The 13723-nt window shown below is 43.5% G+C and overlaps 1 protein-coding gene across 1 annotated transcript; it reads left to right on the top strand.

The window, feature by feature from the left end:
• Positions 1 to 33: 33 nt before the first annotated feature.
• On the top strand, positions 34 to 11923 carry PSMD7 (proteasome 26S subunit, non-ATPase 7). Its single transcript, XM_038368468.2, has 7 exons — positions 34 to 340; positions 2431 to 2522; positions 4000 to 4092; positions 6991 to 7088; positions 7389 to 7469; positions 9004 to 9095; positions 10042 to 11923. The coding sequence occupies exons 1-7, from the start codon at positions 267 to 269 to the stop codon at positions 10478 to 10480; spliced, it is 969 nt and encodes a 322-aa protein (XP_038224396.1). The 5' UTR covers positions 34 to 266; the 3' UTR covers positions 10481 to 11923.
• The last annotated feature ends 1800 nt before the right edge of the window (positions 11924 to 13723 follow it).

Here is a 13723-nt window from a genome sequence, read left to right as displayed (position 1 = left end):
TCGGGAGGCGGGCGCCATCGAGCGGACCGTCCCAAGATGGCGGCCCCGCGTCCGCGAGCGGGCAGCCCGCCCCTCCCGCGACCTTCCCAAGGTGGCGTCTTCCCACTCCCTTTGGTGTCACGGAGGCTCCGCCCCCGAGCGGTGCATGCTGGGAGCGGCGGCGGTGCGGGCTGGCTGAGGCGCCGGGCCTGGGGCTGGTGCGTGGGGCCGGGGCCGGGGCCGGGGTCGCAGCCGCAGCCGCAGCCGAGTCGGGGCCGAGGGGCGCGATGCCGGAGCTGGCCGTGGACCGGGTGGTGGTTCACCCGCTGGTGCTGCTCAGCGTGGTGGATCACTTCAACAGGTGAGGCCCGGCCGCTGAGTCACGGGCCCGGCCCGCGCCCCGTGCGGGGCATCGGCCTCCCCCCGGCCCGGGCCGCGCCTCGTGGCTGCGAGACGGGCTCGGGCCGCGGGGCGGAGGAGGAGCGAGGCCGGGGGACCGATGCGGGGAGCGCCCGGGCCGGGGGCGGGAGCCCTGCTGCCGTTTGCGGGCCTGGCTCTTGGCGCTGGGATTGTCGTACCGGCGCCCGCGCTTGCAGGGACCCGCGTGCGGGATTTCGGCCCCCGGAGGCCCGGCTGCAGGGGGGCGCCCTGCCCCCCGCCCCCCACCGCCCCGAGCCCTGCTCGGGCTCGCCTGTGCAATAGGGGGACCCCGGGGACTGGTTGCTGTGTAAAAACTTGGGGCCTGTGGAGCTGAGTCGCTGCTGAGGTCTTGAGCAATTCATGGCTGCCTCCCCAGGGGGCTGAGGAATGAGCTGTGGACCTTCTACATCTCTGCCTGCAAAAGGGCTCTCGGGCTACTGCTGCATTTTATAGCCTGGCCTTACCTCCCCAACGACCCCAAGCTGACTTTTAAATGAAATGTTACTGACTGTATGTAACCTTTTTATAGGCAGTTACTCGGTGAGGCAAAGCTTTAGCCTTTGTACCGTCTGCTACGTATCTCATTGATCTGTAAAACCCAGAGCAAGTATCTCAGGAAGCTAGCTTCAGTAGTCTGATATTCTGGCTGTGGGTCAGAAAGGTAGAATTCCCCAGAAGTGAGAGTAAAAGACTCTCTAGATAACTTCATAAATGTGAAAGTCAGCATCAGCTATTCAGAGTCGGGGGTTGGCCTGTTGCTGCAATTGTGAGTATAAATAGGCAATTATCTAAATCATCTGACTGGACAGTTTCCACAATGTTGATGCAGTTATGCTAATTTGTGCTTCCAAATTATGCAATCAGATGAATATGCATTTTTATGTGTACAATTCTGAAAATCTTGGAGCTAATGTTTATCTTAAAACATAGGCCCTTCAGGACAGGGACCATGCATGTATGTGCTTCTGTCTGTATACCATAAGAAAAAGCATTAGCAAGTGGAATTACTTTGCATCAATAAAATGCAACTACAGTGTCCTAAAGCTGAATGGACTGCAAAAGCAACAGTTTAGGAGTGATGACTTCTTCTAATTTTGTGATATAAGGAGTTTGAACAGTACCAATGTAATGTAGTGAGAGTTAAGATTTGTCATGGGGTATCATTTGTGATTTAGTAAATTGTAATGATGACAGTTTATGCTTGCATTAAAGGACATGATATTCCCAAATAGGTTTATTTATTTTTCCCTTAAGCAAGAACAATTGAACTGAAGTTAAAGTAACATTCAAATACAGTGAAATTGGTTAACAAGCTATAAATGCCATTTTATTAGGCATAACTGTCTTTGGTTTTGGTTTAATGTAGTGTGTATATTCTCTGCATATTGAATCATGGCATTTCTCATTTGTCTGGTTTACACAGATTTTTACCCTTAAAGCTACAATTCACTCAGCAGAGAATAATTATATTCCTCTAGACATCTTGTGCAATTGGTGCTCTGTGTGCCTAAAATGAACTTAATTGCACCCGCTGACAAGCACTCTTAATGTAAAAAAATTTTTTCCTTCAAGGCAGCATACAATAGCAGAGAAAAACCTCCTATTGTAAACGTAAATTAGGGATGATGGTGAACAAAGTTGAAAGTTTACTGTACTTCTTACAGCTCATTTACAGAACAGATGCAGTAGTAGCCCTCTATTTTATGAGACAGTAATCTCTGTTATAGTCACATCCATTAGCTGCATGGAAACATCTAGTGCATTTTTCATGTCAGAGGATAAATTACAAGTGTAGTGACTGGATTTAGAGTGCACTCTAACAACTTCTCTAGGTATAAATTAACTAAGTAATGACAAGGAACATAATTACCCTGTTCATCTCCCATCTACATCCCCCAGAATCACATGCTGTTTATCTTCTAACTTAAAGTCGGATGACACAACTGATTCATTTGTGCTATTGGTGTTTTGTTTCCAGCATCAAATATGTTGCATTCCTTAATACAAATTGTGACAGTCTTTTCCATTTAGAATAGGAAAAGTTGGGAATCAGAAGCGAGTTGTTGGAGTGTTGCTGGGCTCTTGGCAGAAGAAAATATTAGACGTATCCAACAGTTTTGCAGGTGAGTTTGGGTGTCCTATTCTTTTTACTACCTATTAAGCTAGCTAAATAGCTTGAAAAACTGCCCCAAAAAAAAAAAAAAAAGCTAGAAAAAGTGCCAAATGTTTCCTTGCACCATCCTGGCACATTAAACTCTTCTTCAGATTTATAAATTCATGAAGCTATGATGTCTGCGTTTTCATGGAAAAATGCTAGTTATCTGCTTACAAAAGAACCCGATCCCATCAGTCTCCTCCTGCTCTGCATCTTGTGTGCAGCAGTATGCAACAGTGAATGCTCAGAGGCAGCTGTAAAACTCCTAAAGCAGCAGCAGTTCGGTATTGGAGGTGGAAGATTTCTTCCTTATCCTGAATTGTGATTATTTTATGACCTTGGGCTTTGAAGACTGATGGCTTAAGTTACCTAGCTAATGTCATTGCAGATGTTACTTATTCACATGAAGTTCTAATGTTTTATTTGAAAAGCATCTTTTTTTCTTTAAGAATAGCCTGTGAGAATTGCACAGATATTGCTTAAAAAGTGTATTTTCATTTGTATTACAAACATTGCCTCTTGAGTTTGAATCCTGGGTTTATACAGTGGTAAAATCAGTACCTGTATGGCCTTTTCTGACCTTTTTGTTTTCTTATTTACCTCTTATCTCCTCTTATTCATCTGCTTTCCAAAGGGGGGTATTTATTGATAAAACGGAATCATCTGTGTTGGCTCCTGCATGAAAATCTGGAACAAAAGTGTAGCCTAATCCGGGGTTATTTTTGCAGAGTTGTGAAGATGGAGTAGCAGTTTGGTCACTTAAACTGCAGGGCTGCCAAAAATATAACTTTATAATTGGAGATATTTTTGACTTTCTGTAAATTAAAGCCCTGTTGCTCAGAACTCAACTTGTAACCTGTTATCCATAATGTGAACTAATAAAACAAACCAGTTCTTTACTCAAGAAAATGGCATATGCAATTATTTTTTAAACAGACTTCGTAGAATTGTAGTTATTTGTCTTAATGCACTATTGGAATGTGTCTTACACCACAAAGTAGTTTTTCATTATTCAAACCTCTGTTGCCTCAACAGGCTCTAGTGACCTATTGGGACCCCAATTTTCTTTATCAGAAGTCCTTACACACCGATTTTGTGTAAGTTGTTACACTGGAATGTTCCTGGCATTTTCTTGAACACTTTGTAGATGATGATTGCCCAGAATAATTCAATTGCTTTGGTTTTTCTTGCTCAATGCTAAAACTAATTCAGTAATTATCAGAAAACCACTTGAAAAAAATCAGCTAATGTTGCTGCTGAGTTTTACAAGAGTATCTGCAGCACAGTATAGCAGAACAGTTGTATTCAATCAAAATTGAGCAAAATTACTTTTTTTTTAATTTGTAGCCAAGAACTTGCTGGAAAAAATATGATTTTTCTGTGAAAGTTTTCAGGCTAGATGGAACTTGAACTACTAAATATTGAACTAACTGTTTTGTTCCCAGTCCCTTTTGATGAGGATGATAAAGATGACTCTGTGTGGTTTCTAGACCATGATTATCTGGAGAACATGTATGGAATGTTTAAAAAAGTCAATGGTAAGTGCACATTGTGAGTGGTTGATATTTGCCTAGAAACTCTCTCTCTCTAAGTCTCCTGGTAGCACTGTATGTCCAAGAACTGAGGTGACAATCTTGGGGATTGAATAGCTATAAGAAATTCAGACCCTGCTACTGTGACCCCTTCCGCCAGAAGCTCCTTTCCCTCTGCCACCTTTCCCTCGTATGAGTGCAGACATCTGAATTACAAACCCAGGTAAAAAGAAAAGGAGTACTTGTGGCACCTTAGAGACTAACAAATTTATTAGAGCATAAGCTTTCGTGAGCTACAGCTCACTTCATCGGATGCATTTGGTGGAAAAAACAGAGGAGAGATTTATATACACACACACAGAGAACATGAAACAATGGGTTTATCATACACACTGTAAGGAGAGTGATCACTTAAGATAAGCCATCACCCACAGCAGGGGGGGGAAAGGAGGAAAACCTTCCATGGTGACAAGCAGGTAGGCTAATTCCAGCAGTTAACAAGAATATCAGAGGAACATACCCACCTGCTGAAGTGAAGAAACAGATTGACAGAGCCAGAAGAGTACCCAGAAGTCACCTACTACAGGACAGGCCCAACAAAGAAAACAACAGAACGCCACTAGCCATCACCTTCAGCCCCCAACTAAAACCTCTCCAACGCATCATCAAGGATCTACAACCTATCCTGAAGGACGAGCCATCGCTCTCTCAGATCTTGGGAGACAGTCCAGTCCTTGCTTACAGACAGCCCCCCAATCTGAAGCAAATACTCACCAGCAACCACACACCACACAACAGAACCACTAACCCAGGAACCTATCCTTGCAACAAAGCCCGTTGCCAACTCTGTCCACATATCTATTCAGGGGATACCATCATAGGGCCTAGTCACATCAGCCACACTATCAGAGGCTCGTTCACCTGCGCATCTACCAATGTGATATATGCCATCATGTGCCAGCAATGCCCCTCTGCCATGTACATTGGCCAAACTGGACAGTCTCTACGTAAAAGAATGAATGGACACAAATCAGACGTCAAGAATTATAACATTCAAAAACCAGTTGGAGAACACTTCAATCTCTCTGGTCACTCGATCACAGACCTAAGAGTGGCTATACTTCAACAAAAAAGCTTCAAAAACAGACTCCAACGAGAGACTGTTGAATTGGAATTAATTTGCAAACTGGATACAATTAACTTAGGCTTGAATAGAGACTGAGAATGGATGAGTCATTACACAAAGTAAAACTATTTCCCCATGGTATTTCTCCCCCCCACCCCACCCCCCACTGTTCCTCTGATATTCTTGTTAACTGCTGGAATTAGCCTACCTTGCTTGTCACCATGAAAGGTTTTCCTCCTTCCCCCCCCCTGCTGTGGGTGATGGCTTATCTTAAGTGATCACTCTCCTTACAGTGTGTATGATAAACCCATTGTTTCATGTTCTCTGTGTGTGTGTATATAAATCTCTCCTCTGTTTTTTCCACCAAATGCATCCGATGAAGTGAGCTGTAGCTCACGAAAGCTTATGCTCTAATAAATTTGTTAGTCTCTAAGGTGCCACAAGTACTCCTTTTCTTTTTGCGAATACAGACTAACACGGCTGCTACTCTGAAACCCAGGTAATTAACCTTTGTTTTATTTGGTTTTGCTTATAAAGGTCTCACTTTTCTTTCCTTTATAAGATTATGGGGGCTGAATCTGGAGAGGCTACAGTAATTCCCCTGTGAACATTCCCAGCCCTTGGAAAAACTCTTATTTATACTGCTGATGTTTTTATGATTCCTTAAGTATTTGAGTCTCAAGCCTAGTGCAGATCTTGCAGCTTATTATCTTTGAATTTTTGTGCAGCAGGATGTCAAGAGCCACGTTGGCCCCCTTTTTGTCTCTGAGAGATCCCCACAGTCTGTCTGCTCGAAAGTGCCATGTTGCATAAACCAGCTCTGACTTGGGGATCATTCATAGCTGATAAGGGGTGTAAAATATTTGACAGACAGGATCCATGCCTTTGTCACTTCCAAGATTGATTATTGTAGTGCTCTACCTGGCGTACTACTCTTTGAGACCACTCAGAAGCTTTGACTAGAGCAGAATCTGATTGTTTACCTGTTTAAGGAAGTGGAGCAGCATGGGGCACTAAACCTGTGCTTTGAACATCTTTGGCTTCCTGTCTGCAAATCAAAGCATTGATGCTAATTAAAAAAAAAAAAAAAATTTGGAACCTCACTGCCTTGAGGATGGTTGCTTTGCCTGTGTATCGTAAGGATGCTGAAGTCAACTGCGGCCTGTTGCTGATGTTATCTCTGCATTGTGTGGTGATTTAAAGTTGTTTTCTGTGTAGGGTCTTCAAAAGCCTAAGTTTAATGACCAAAGATCCATCTTACTTATTGAAGCTTCTCCTGACTGACTATTGCTAAGGTAGTTTGGGTTGTCTGCGGTGATGCAAAAATGGCTCGCTCGCCTGTGCTGTCCAATAATATGCTGCATTTAATCCATCTCATATGCAGCCATTGTTGAAGTGTCTAGGTACAAAAATCAATTTAGCAAATACCTTGCTGTGAAGCTCCGTTTTCCAGATTTGCAAGTAAATTTTGAATCTAAATGTTGTGTTCAGCTCCCAACCTTCATATGCCCTCAGCCATCACCTACTCCATTTTCCATTCCTAAACTGCCTTCCACCTGCACAAATCTGAGAGGAAGGAGTGAAAAGTGCAGCAACAATTTAATTTCTCAAAGTGTTTAGGCCTTTACTAGTGTCTGTAAAGCAGAAGTGGGAGTTTGGGCACAGCCCAGGGTCAGGCAGTACCTGGATTTGAGCGTTCGTATTCCTCTGTATGAACTATTTTCCTGTCATTACCCTCAGATTCTGACTATTCTAATAATTGTTTTTGCTTTTCCCAGCTAGGGAAAGAATTGTTGGATGGTACCACACAGGGCCCAAACTACACAAGAATGACATTGCCATCAATGAACTAATGAAAAGATACTGTCCTAATTCTGTAAGTAATGCACTTCAACTGTTTATGGAGCTTCTGGGAACCTGCAGTCCCTTCCAGCTCCATCTGCAATTGTCAGTAGTGACATGACCTGTAGTAAGATATAGCATGGTAGATGTAAAGTGAATAGAGCATGCTGATCAGTCTCCCTCAAAACAGCGGCAGACGTTTTTTCCCTGCTTACAGTTAGAAACCTCTGTGATTGAATAACAAACTTGTCAGTGCTAGAGAATTAGCAGTTGGCCACAACCTGTTTCTTCTAGTTCTTGAGTAGATTTTGTCTAAGATGTGTTTCTCCACCAGGTATTGGTAATTATTGATGTAAAGCCAAAGGACCTGGGGCTGCCAACAGAAGCCTATATTTCAGTTGAAGAAGTTCATGATGTGAGTGTTCAACATTTCAGTATTTGTCGTTTTCAAACTATTGTGGGATTTCCTGCAAAAGGGAAAGAGGTGCTTTAAGAAATAGATACATTAAAGCATGTTGCCTTGTCCTTTTTAGGGTACCCTTTCCACTACATCAGTTTCCCTTTTTCAGTTCAATAGATAACATTGCGTCTGCTAACGAGGGGTTTTGTGCCTTTCAGTTTAAACCTGCTAAATCACTGTTTGAACCCCCACTGTAAATTTCTGCATATTGAACCAAAATTATCCATCCTCCAACACTCCTGAAAAGCAGTTTCTCCCTGCTTGAACCAAGGAGCTCTGCAGGTTCTTACAGCTAGCTGAAGTTGCATCTATTTTAGAATGCTGCTCCTTTTACTGTTTGTCCACACCCATGAAAAAAGCTGCAGGTTGGAGCATGCATTTATGATACAAATGATACATGTAACTTGTTGCAGCAATAGTCTGAGTAATCACACATCTCATCTTCACCAGCTTAGTCTTAACTACACAAGGTTGACTTTACTATCTTTGTTAATCACTCATCTACCACTTTGTATGCTAGAATCAGTGGTGACTTTTCATCCAGATTTCATTTTGATGGTTTTAAAATCAGAATCTAGAAATATTTTTTTAAAAAACCTGGTCCTATCACTATCTGTCCAAGACCCATGGTGGGGAGAGACAGCAGTTCCCAGGTTCTCCAGTCTTAAATCTATAGGTTTCTTTTTTTTCTGGTTTTGTGAACTCTTGTTCTTACAGCTGTTGGTCCCCAACAGGCCTGGAACATGGTACAACCAAAACTAATACAAGTCTCAAAGGTAACTAGGTCCCATCTTCAAATAAAATAGTCACCATGGTGCGCGCACACGCACACACTATTGAGCCTCACCAAGAATAATGCTACAGATGAAGCGGTGGGAGAAACATTAATGTATTGTGTTACCATCACCTCAGATGTGTCTAGCATTTCTGTGGGTTAGTGACATCTGCCTCAGTTTAACTGGTGTGCAATAGAAATTAGGCAGCACGTTAAAGTACCTTATTTTATAATTCTAGTTATTGCTTTGTTGATGACCTCCTCTGTGTCTGACTTCAGTGGCATGTCTAGCCAGTTTTCTAGATTCATTTAAAGAATATCAGTTTCTTAGTCTCCCTTTTTAAAACCCCATATACTTAACTCACTTTGGGGATTCTGTTATGAACTAGTTTTCACCATATCTGTGGGGCTCTCCTATCCCATCTTGATGGGTTTTCCTTACTGGCTGTTTCTGATCCTGTTCTTATCATGCATGTCCCACTTATTCATCGCAGCAGACCAGACATAGCTCTGGATAAAGTGTACAACGCTTTTGGCTTGTCACAAATCCAGCTTCCAATAAACCTGCTTTGCTCTGAAGTTTCATTGGAGCAGTTCTACTGTTCACATGCACAGTGCCCAAAACCGACTCACTTGAGGTTATGCTGCTACACCTGTAATCGTCTGTTCTCTATTCCTAACCTGCCGTCGCCCCGTTCGTGCACCCCAACAAAGGATGGAACTCCAACCTCCAAGACTTTTGAACACGTGACCAGTGAAATTGGAGCTGAGGAAGCCGAGGAAGTTGGCGTTGAACACTTGTTACGGTAAAAGCTTTATTGTAATGAAAACCCTCGTCAGTGGTTGGATGGCAGCTCGCTTTATCCATCCAACAGCTGCCGGCACCAGCTCCCTGCCTAGGGCTATGATACAAGGACCTTGTAACGTGCTACTTAAACGCTTGATTTAATCTAAACAGGTTAATTCAGCAATACTGAATAATATAGACTCTGCTGAACTCATTTCCAGTGAAATGTTTGATTTTGGCTGTTTTTGAAAAAAACTAATGAAACGTCAGTTTCACCTTGCTCCCTGAACTCCAGCAAATAGCTTGAGATACGTCAGCACAATGTAGAGTCACACTTGATGGTTCAGAAGGGCTTCCATTTAATACTGATGTTCATATTGCTCCTCTGACAGCAATAGCTGCCTATCAGAAAGGAGAGCAAAATTATCTGGGGGCAGATTATGCAGACCTTTCATCTGTCAAGACTCAAAGAGCGGAAAGGCATTGTTTACAAATGGTCAGAGGGAGATCTTGCTTTGGCTTGTCTTCACTCTATTTGTAAAGCACTCTCCAAGCCTTCAGTAAAATGTTAAGTCTCACAAGGCCCCTGTGATGTTAAACAATTATTATACCTATTTTACAGCTGTTTAATCTGTAGAGATGTGACTTGCCCAAGTCCCCAGGGTGAATTAGTGACACAGCCTCTCATAGAATCCAGGAGTCCTCTCGTTATCTCCTAACCATCAGACTAGTATTCCTAAAAAATATTCAGTCCATACAGAGCATATGGTGGCCTTTATCAAATCTGTTTTTAATGCACCCAATGTAAACTAGTTTTTTCTGAATCTTTGCTGTGAAGTGTTTTGTAAAATTTTACTTCATTTACCCTTCAAAGCAGTCTTTTTAATTTATTTTTGAGCTAGAAAGATCTTTAAATGTATGTAAAGTAACATTAAGGCTTCTCCTTCCTATTTTGGGTGTTTTAGAGATATTAAAGACACAACAGTGGGCACTCTGTCCCAGCGCATCACAAACCAGGTCCATGGTTTGAAGGGACTGAACTCCAAGCTTCTGGATATCAGGAGCTACCTAGAGAAAGTGGCCATGGGCAAACTACCCATCAATCACCAGATCATCTACCAGCTTCAGGATGTCTTCAACCTGCTGCCAGATGTCAACCTGCAGGAGTTTGTCAAGGCCTTTTACCTGAAGACCAATGACCAGATGGTGGTGGTCTACTTAGCTTCTCTTATCCGGTCTGTGGTTGCCCTGCACAACCTCATCAACAACAAGATTGCCAACAGAGATGCAGAGAAGAAGGAAGGTCAGGAAAAGGAGGAAAGCAAAAAGGAGAGAAAAGATGAGAAGGAGAAAGACAAAGAGAAGAGTGATGGCAAGAAAGAGGAGAAAAAAGAGAAAAAATAAAGTGTAGTTTTTTATTTGTAAATTAAAATCTTGTAAACTAAATCTTTCTGCTGCTAGAAGGTTCTTTTCACTTGTTAAAGTGATGAGAGTTCTCTGTTCTTGCCTGTCTTGAGAGGCACTTTTAGATCAGCTGCCTCTGTTCTTACATCGTACAGGCAGATAGCTGGATAGAAGGGGACGAGAGCATTCAGTCCACACACAGGCAGTGCTAATAAGGAGCAGGCAGACTTGCTACTGGGAAGGAAAGCCCCTGTCATTTCAGTCCTCAGCGCTGTGAAGGGAGGAAGGAACAAGCAAAGATAAAGTGCAGCGTTTGTCATCTGCTGCCAGTAAAATCTTGTGTCCCAAGATGCTTGTCTGTCTCCTTCCCTCATGATTTAGGTCTACTGACTATTTGGGGTTACTACCACGTAGTATGTAAAACTGCTAAACTGTGTGCATGACCCTGCTGCTCCTATTCTGCTGTCGCTCTGGATCTGTGCTTGAGGGCCCTGCACAGAGGATGATTTTACCTGCCCAGCCTGTTGCCCAGGAGATTGTGAGGTGGAGATCTTGTACGGTTTCACTGCCAAGAGATGATTAAATGGTTTGGTTTGTAAATCTGACTTCTGGCCATTTTAATCCCAAAAGCCAAATGGGAGCTGATTTTATTAGTGCTGGAGTGAGGAATTTAGGATACAAGAATCTCGTTTCAGGAGGAAAGAAGCTGAGCAGGATGAGAGCACAGAATGTAGCCTATGAAGATAAGATGGGTTTGTGCCCTTTGTGTTGAGATGAGCAAAATAGGTCTAGAGCAGTTGGTGCCCAAATCCTGGCAGTGCTGTACTGCCAACTAGCACAAAGCTCTTTGGGCCCGTTATTATATCGGTGTACTACAAGAGCCCTCGCCTAATCAAGGGCGCTAAAGGTTGACTGTACAAATTCCATCTTGGCATGGAGTCTACAAGACACGGGCAAGTTAATCGTGAATTTTGGGAGCTCGCCCATGTTAGTCACCCCCCTTAAGAGGGGCTGGTGGCTCCCTTGCTACCCTACCTTGCTCAGTGACAGGAGGAGTAGGGGCAGCTAGCATGCAGCTCCAACCCTTTTGTGGAAGTGTAGCCGTGGATTACAGGACGCCACATTAAAGTGGGGGCATTGGCTCAGCTCAAGTAGGAGCATTCCATGCATGGATCTATAGGCTCCAGACATTGCATTTCTATATGAAAGATGGTGATTGTCTTACATTCCTGTAAATGAAGTGTGCAACTCTAGGTGTCATGGAAATAAAGGAGCCTCTATAAGCATTACTTTGAATCTGGGTGAATGGAAGGGGATGTTGGCCAACTACACTATCTTTCCCTTGACTGTGATGGTGAGCCTAGGAAGCCTTTGCCTGGGTGGCCTGTCAAATTGCATCACACCATTTCCTCTGAGAGCTGGTTGTATTCAAACCTCCAAGTAGTGTCATTACAATTGCTGCATTTAGCTCTTCTCCGGCATGGGTCATGTTGCAGCAGATACATGTTAAAATGCAGTGGCTGCTGCAACAAAAGGGAAGCAGGGAACAGGACTCTATTAAATAGCTTAAGTTCACTCAGGGTAACTCTTTAATGTGGGAGACCTCAAACTGCCCATCCTGGTCCCTGAATATTCTTGAATTGCCTATTTCAAATGACTTGGAGATGGAAACTGCTGCCTTAATTGTAAGTTAGAGCCCTGCTAAAATCATAAACCTGTTGATGCCCTATTCTCACCAGGCAGAGCTCACTGATTGCAGCTGCTACCATGTAAAAGCAAGCATAGGTTTCCTAGGCCCCTTGAAGATGCAACATCCATCACCATGGTAGCTTAATGCCAAAGTCAGCATCAAGACTTTGCACTGACCCTGACTGATTCACTTGCTGTTATGTAGCAGGAGAATATTTTCCCTTTCCATGATAAACTGGTTTGTTACCATGGTAGGTTTACACTATCTGGAGGCAATAAATGCTCAAACAATTTACAGTCAATTTAGTTTTATGCAGCAGCACGGGTCTCTGTGGCGAACCAGCTCAAGTATGTATCTGGCCCCATTACCATGGTGCCCCACACCCCAGTTATTAAGCCACACCTGGGAGGCAAAGCCGGGCTCTTATCCTCACTGTACAGATGGGAACTTGGCCATGTCACGGGGAGTGGGTAGAGCAGGGAAGTGAATCCAGGCCTCTGGCATGCCAGGCTAGTGCCCTAACCGGGGGTTCCAGCCTTTTTTGGTAAAGGGTTTTCCCTCCTAAGCCCACCCTTCACTGTGAAGGAGTAAGACTTCTCTGACTGAAAGAAACAAAATTCCACTGGGCAATAACTTAAGATACTTTTACCATTTGCTTTGTAAGAAGGGGAGGGAGGTGGGTGGCTTTCGGGATGATTCAGGATGGTGGTTGAGGTAGGGAATCTTTCACCATTCAAGCCTGCCCCAAGCAAGCAGGGGCTGCAAACCATCACAACTGGAAGGTTGTGGCCTATTCGCAGTGAGTCTTGCTCTTGTGAACACCATGAAAATTAGTTCATGTAGCAAGCATCTCTTGTTGCTGATTGGTGAAAAGATGGAGGCAATTTCATGAGAACCACTGATCTTGTGAGAATTCTGCAATGTTTGGTTGAAATCTCCTGATGTTTCAGTAAACCCTGCATTCTAGTCTTGGTTTGGATTTAAACCTGAGCACTGAACCCAACTGCCACCTGATCCAGGTCTGGCCACAGTTTGTTTGGTTTCCCCCCCCCCCCCCCTCTGTGTCTAGAATAAGTAATAGTTCCAGCTTTTTGTGTTTCAGATCATTCTGGCATTGCCAAGGCTCAATGACTGGTGGTTCTCTACCACCAGATGACAGTGTTTGCACTGTTCCTGATCATGTTAAATGGAGGGAAAGTTTCAGCAGTGCAGGAAAGGATCCTACCTAAATAAAGCAGGTGTGTCTGGGCAGCTGTAGGTGTGACATGGCTATTTTTTGCGCTTACAGCAGTTTGCAATGTCAGAGATTCATAATTCTTCATAAATTTCTTTGTCAGGCCTTTAAAAAATTCTCTTCTGTTAATAGAATAGTCTAAAAATCAGTATGAACGCTACAGACAAAACTGATTGTGGGGCAAAGAAATACATGCAAAAAGGTACAAAAATCCTACTAATGGTCTCTTAACTCTCAGGTGCCTGGCTGATGTGACCACAGTGAGAGCAAGCAGCCCCAGCTCTTTGCCAAGGGGACTTTAAAAAAAGCACTGGATTTT

The sequence above is a fragment of the Dermochelys coriacea genome, chromosome 12 (genome assembly GCF_009764565.3).
Source record: "Dermochelys coriacea isolate rDerCor1 chromosome 12, rDerCor1.pri.v4, whole genome shotgun sequence".
NCBI classification, from domain to species: Eukaryota; Metazoa; Chordata; order Testudines; family Dermochelyidae; genus Dermochelys; species Dermochelys coriacea.
Note: the sequence above shows the minus strand (reverse complement) of the source record. Positions and strands in the feature narration are given on the sequence as shown.

Coding starts and splice junctions, on each gene's coding strand:
- PSMD7 (XM_038368468.2), top strand. CDS start 267: ATGCCGGAGCTGGCCGTGGACCGGGTGGTGGTTCACCCGCTGGTGCTG. Junction 7,089..7,388: donor AAAGATACTGTCCTAATTCT/GTAAGTAATGCA, acceptor TTTCTCCACCAG/GTATTGGTAATTATTGATGT. Junction 9,096..10,041: donor GGCGTTGAACACTTGTTACG/GTAAAAGCTTTA, acceptor TGGGTGTTTTAG/AGATATTAAAGACACAACAG.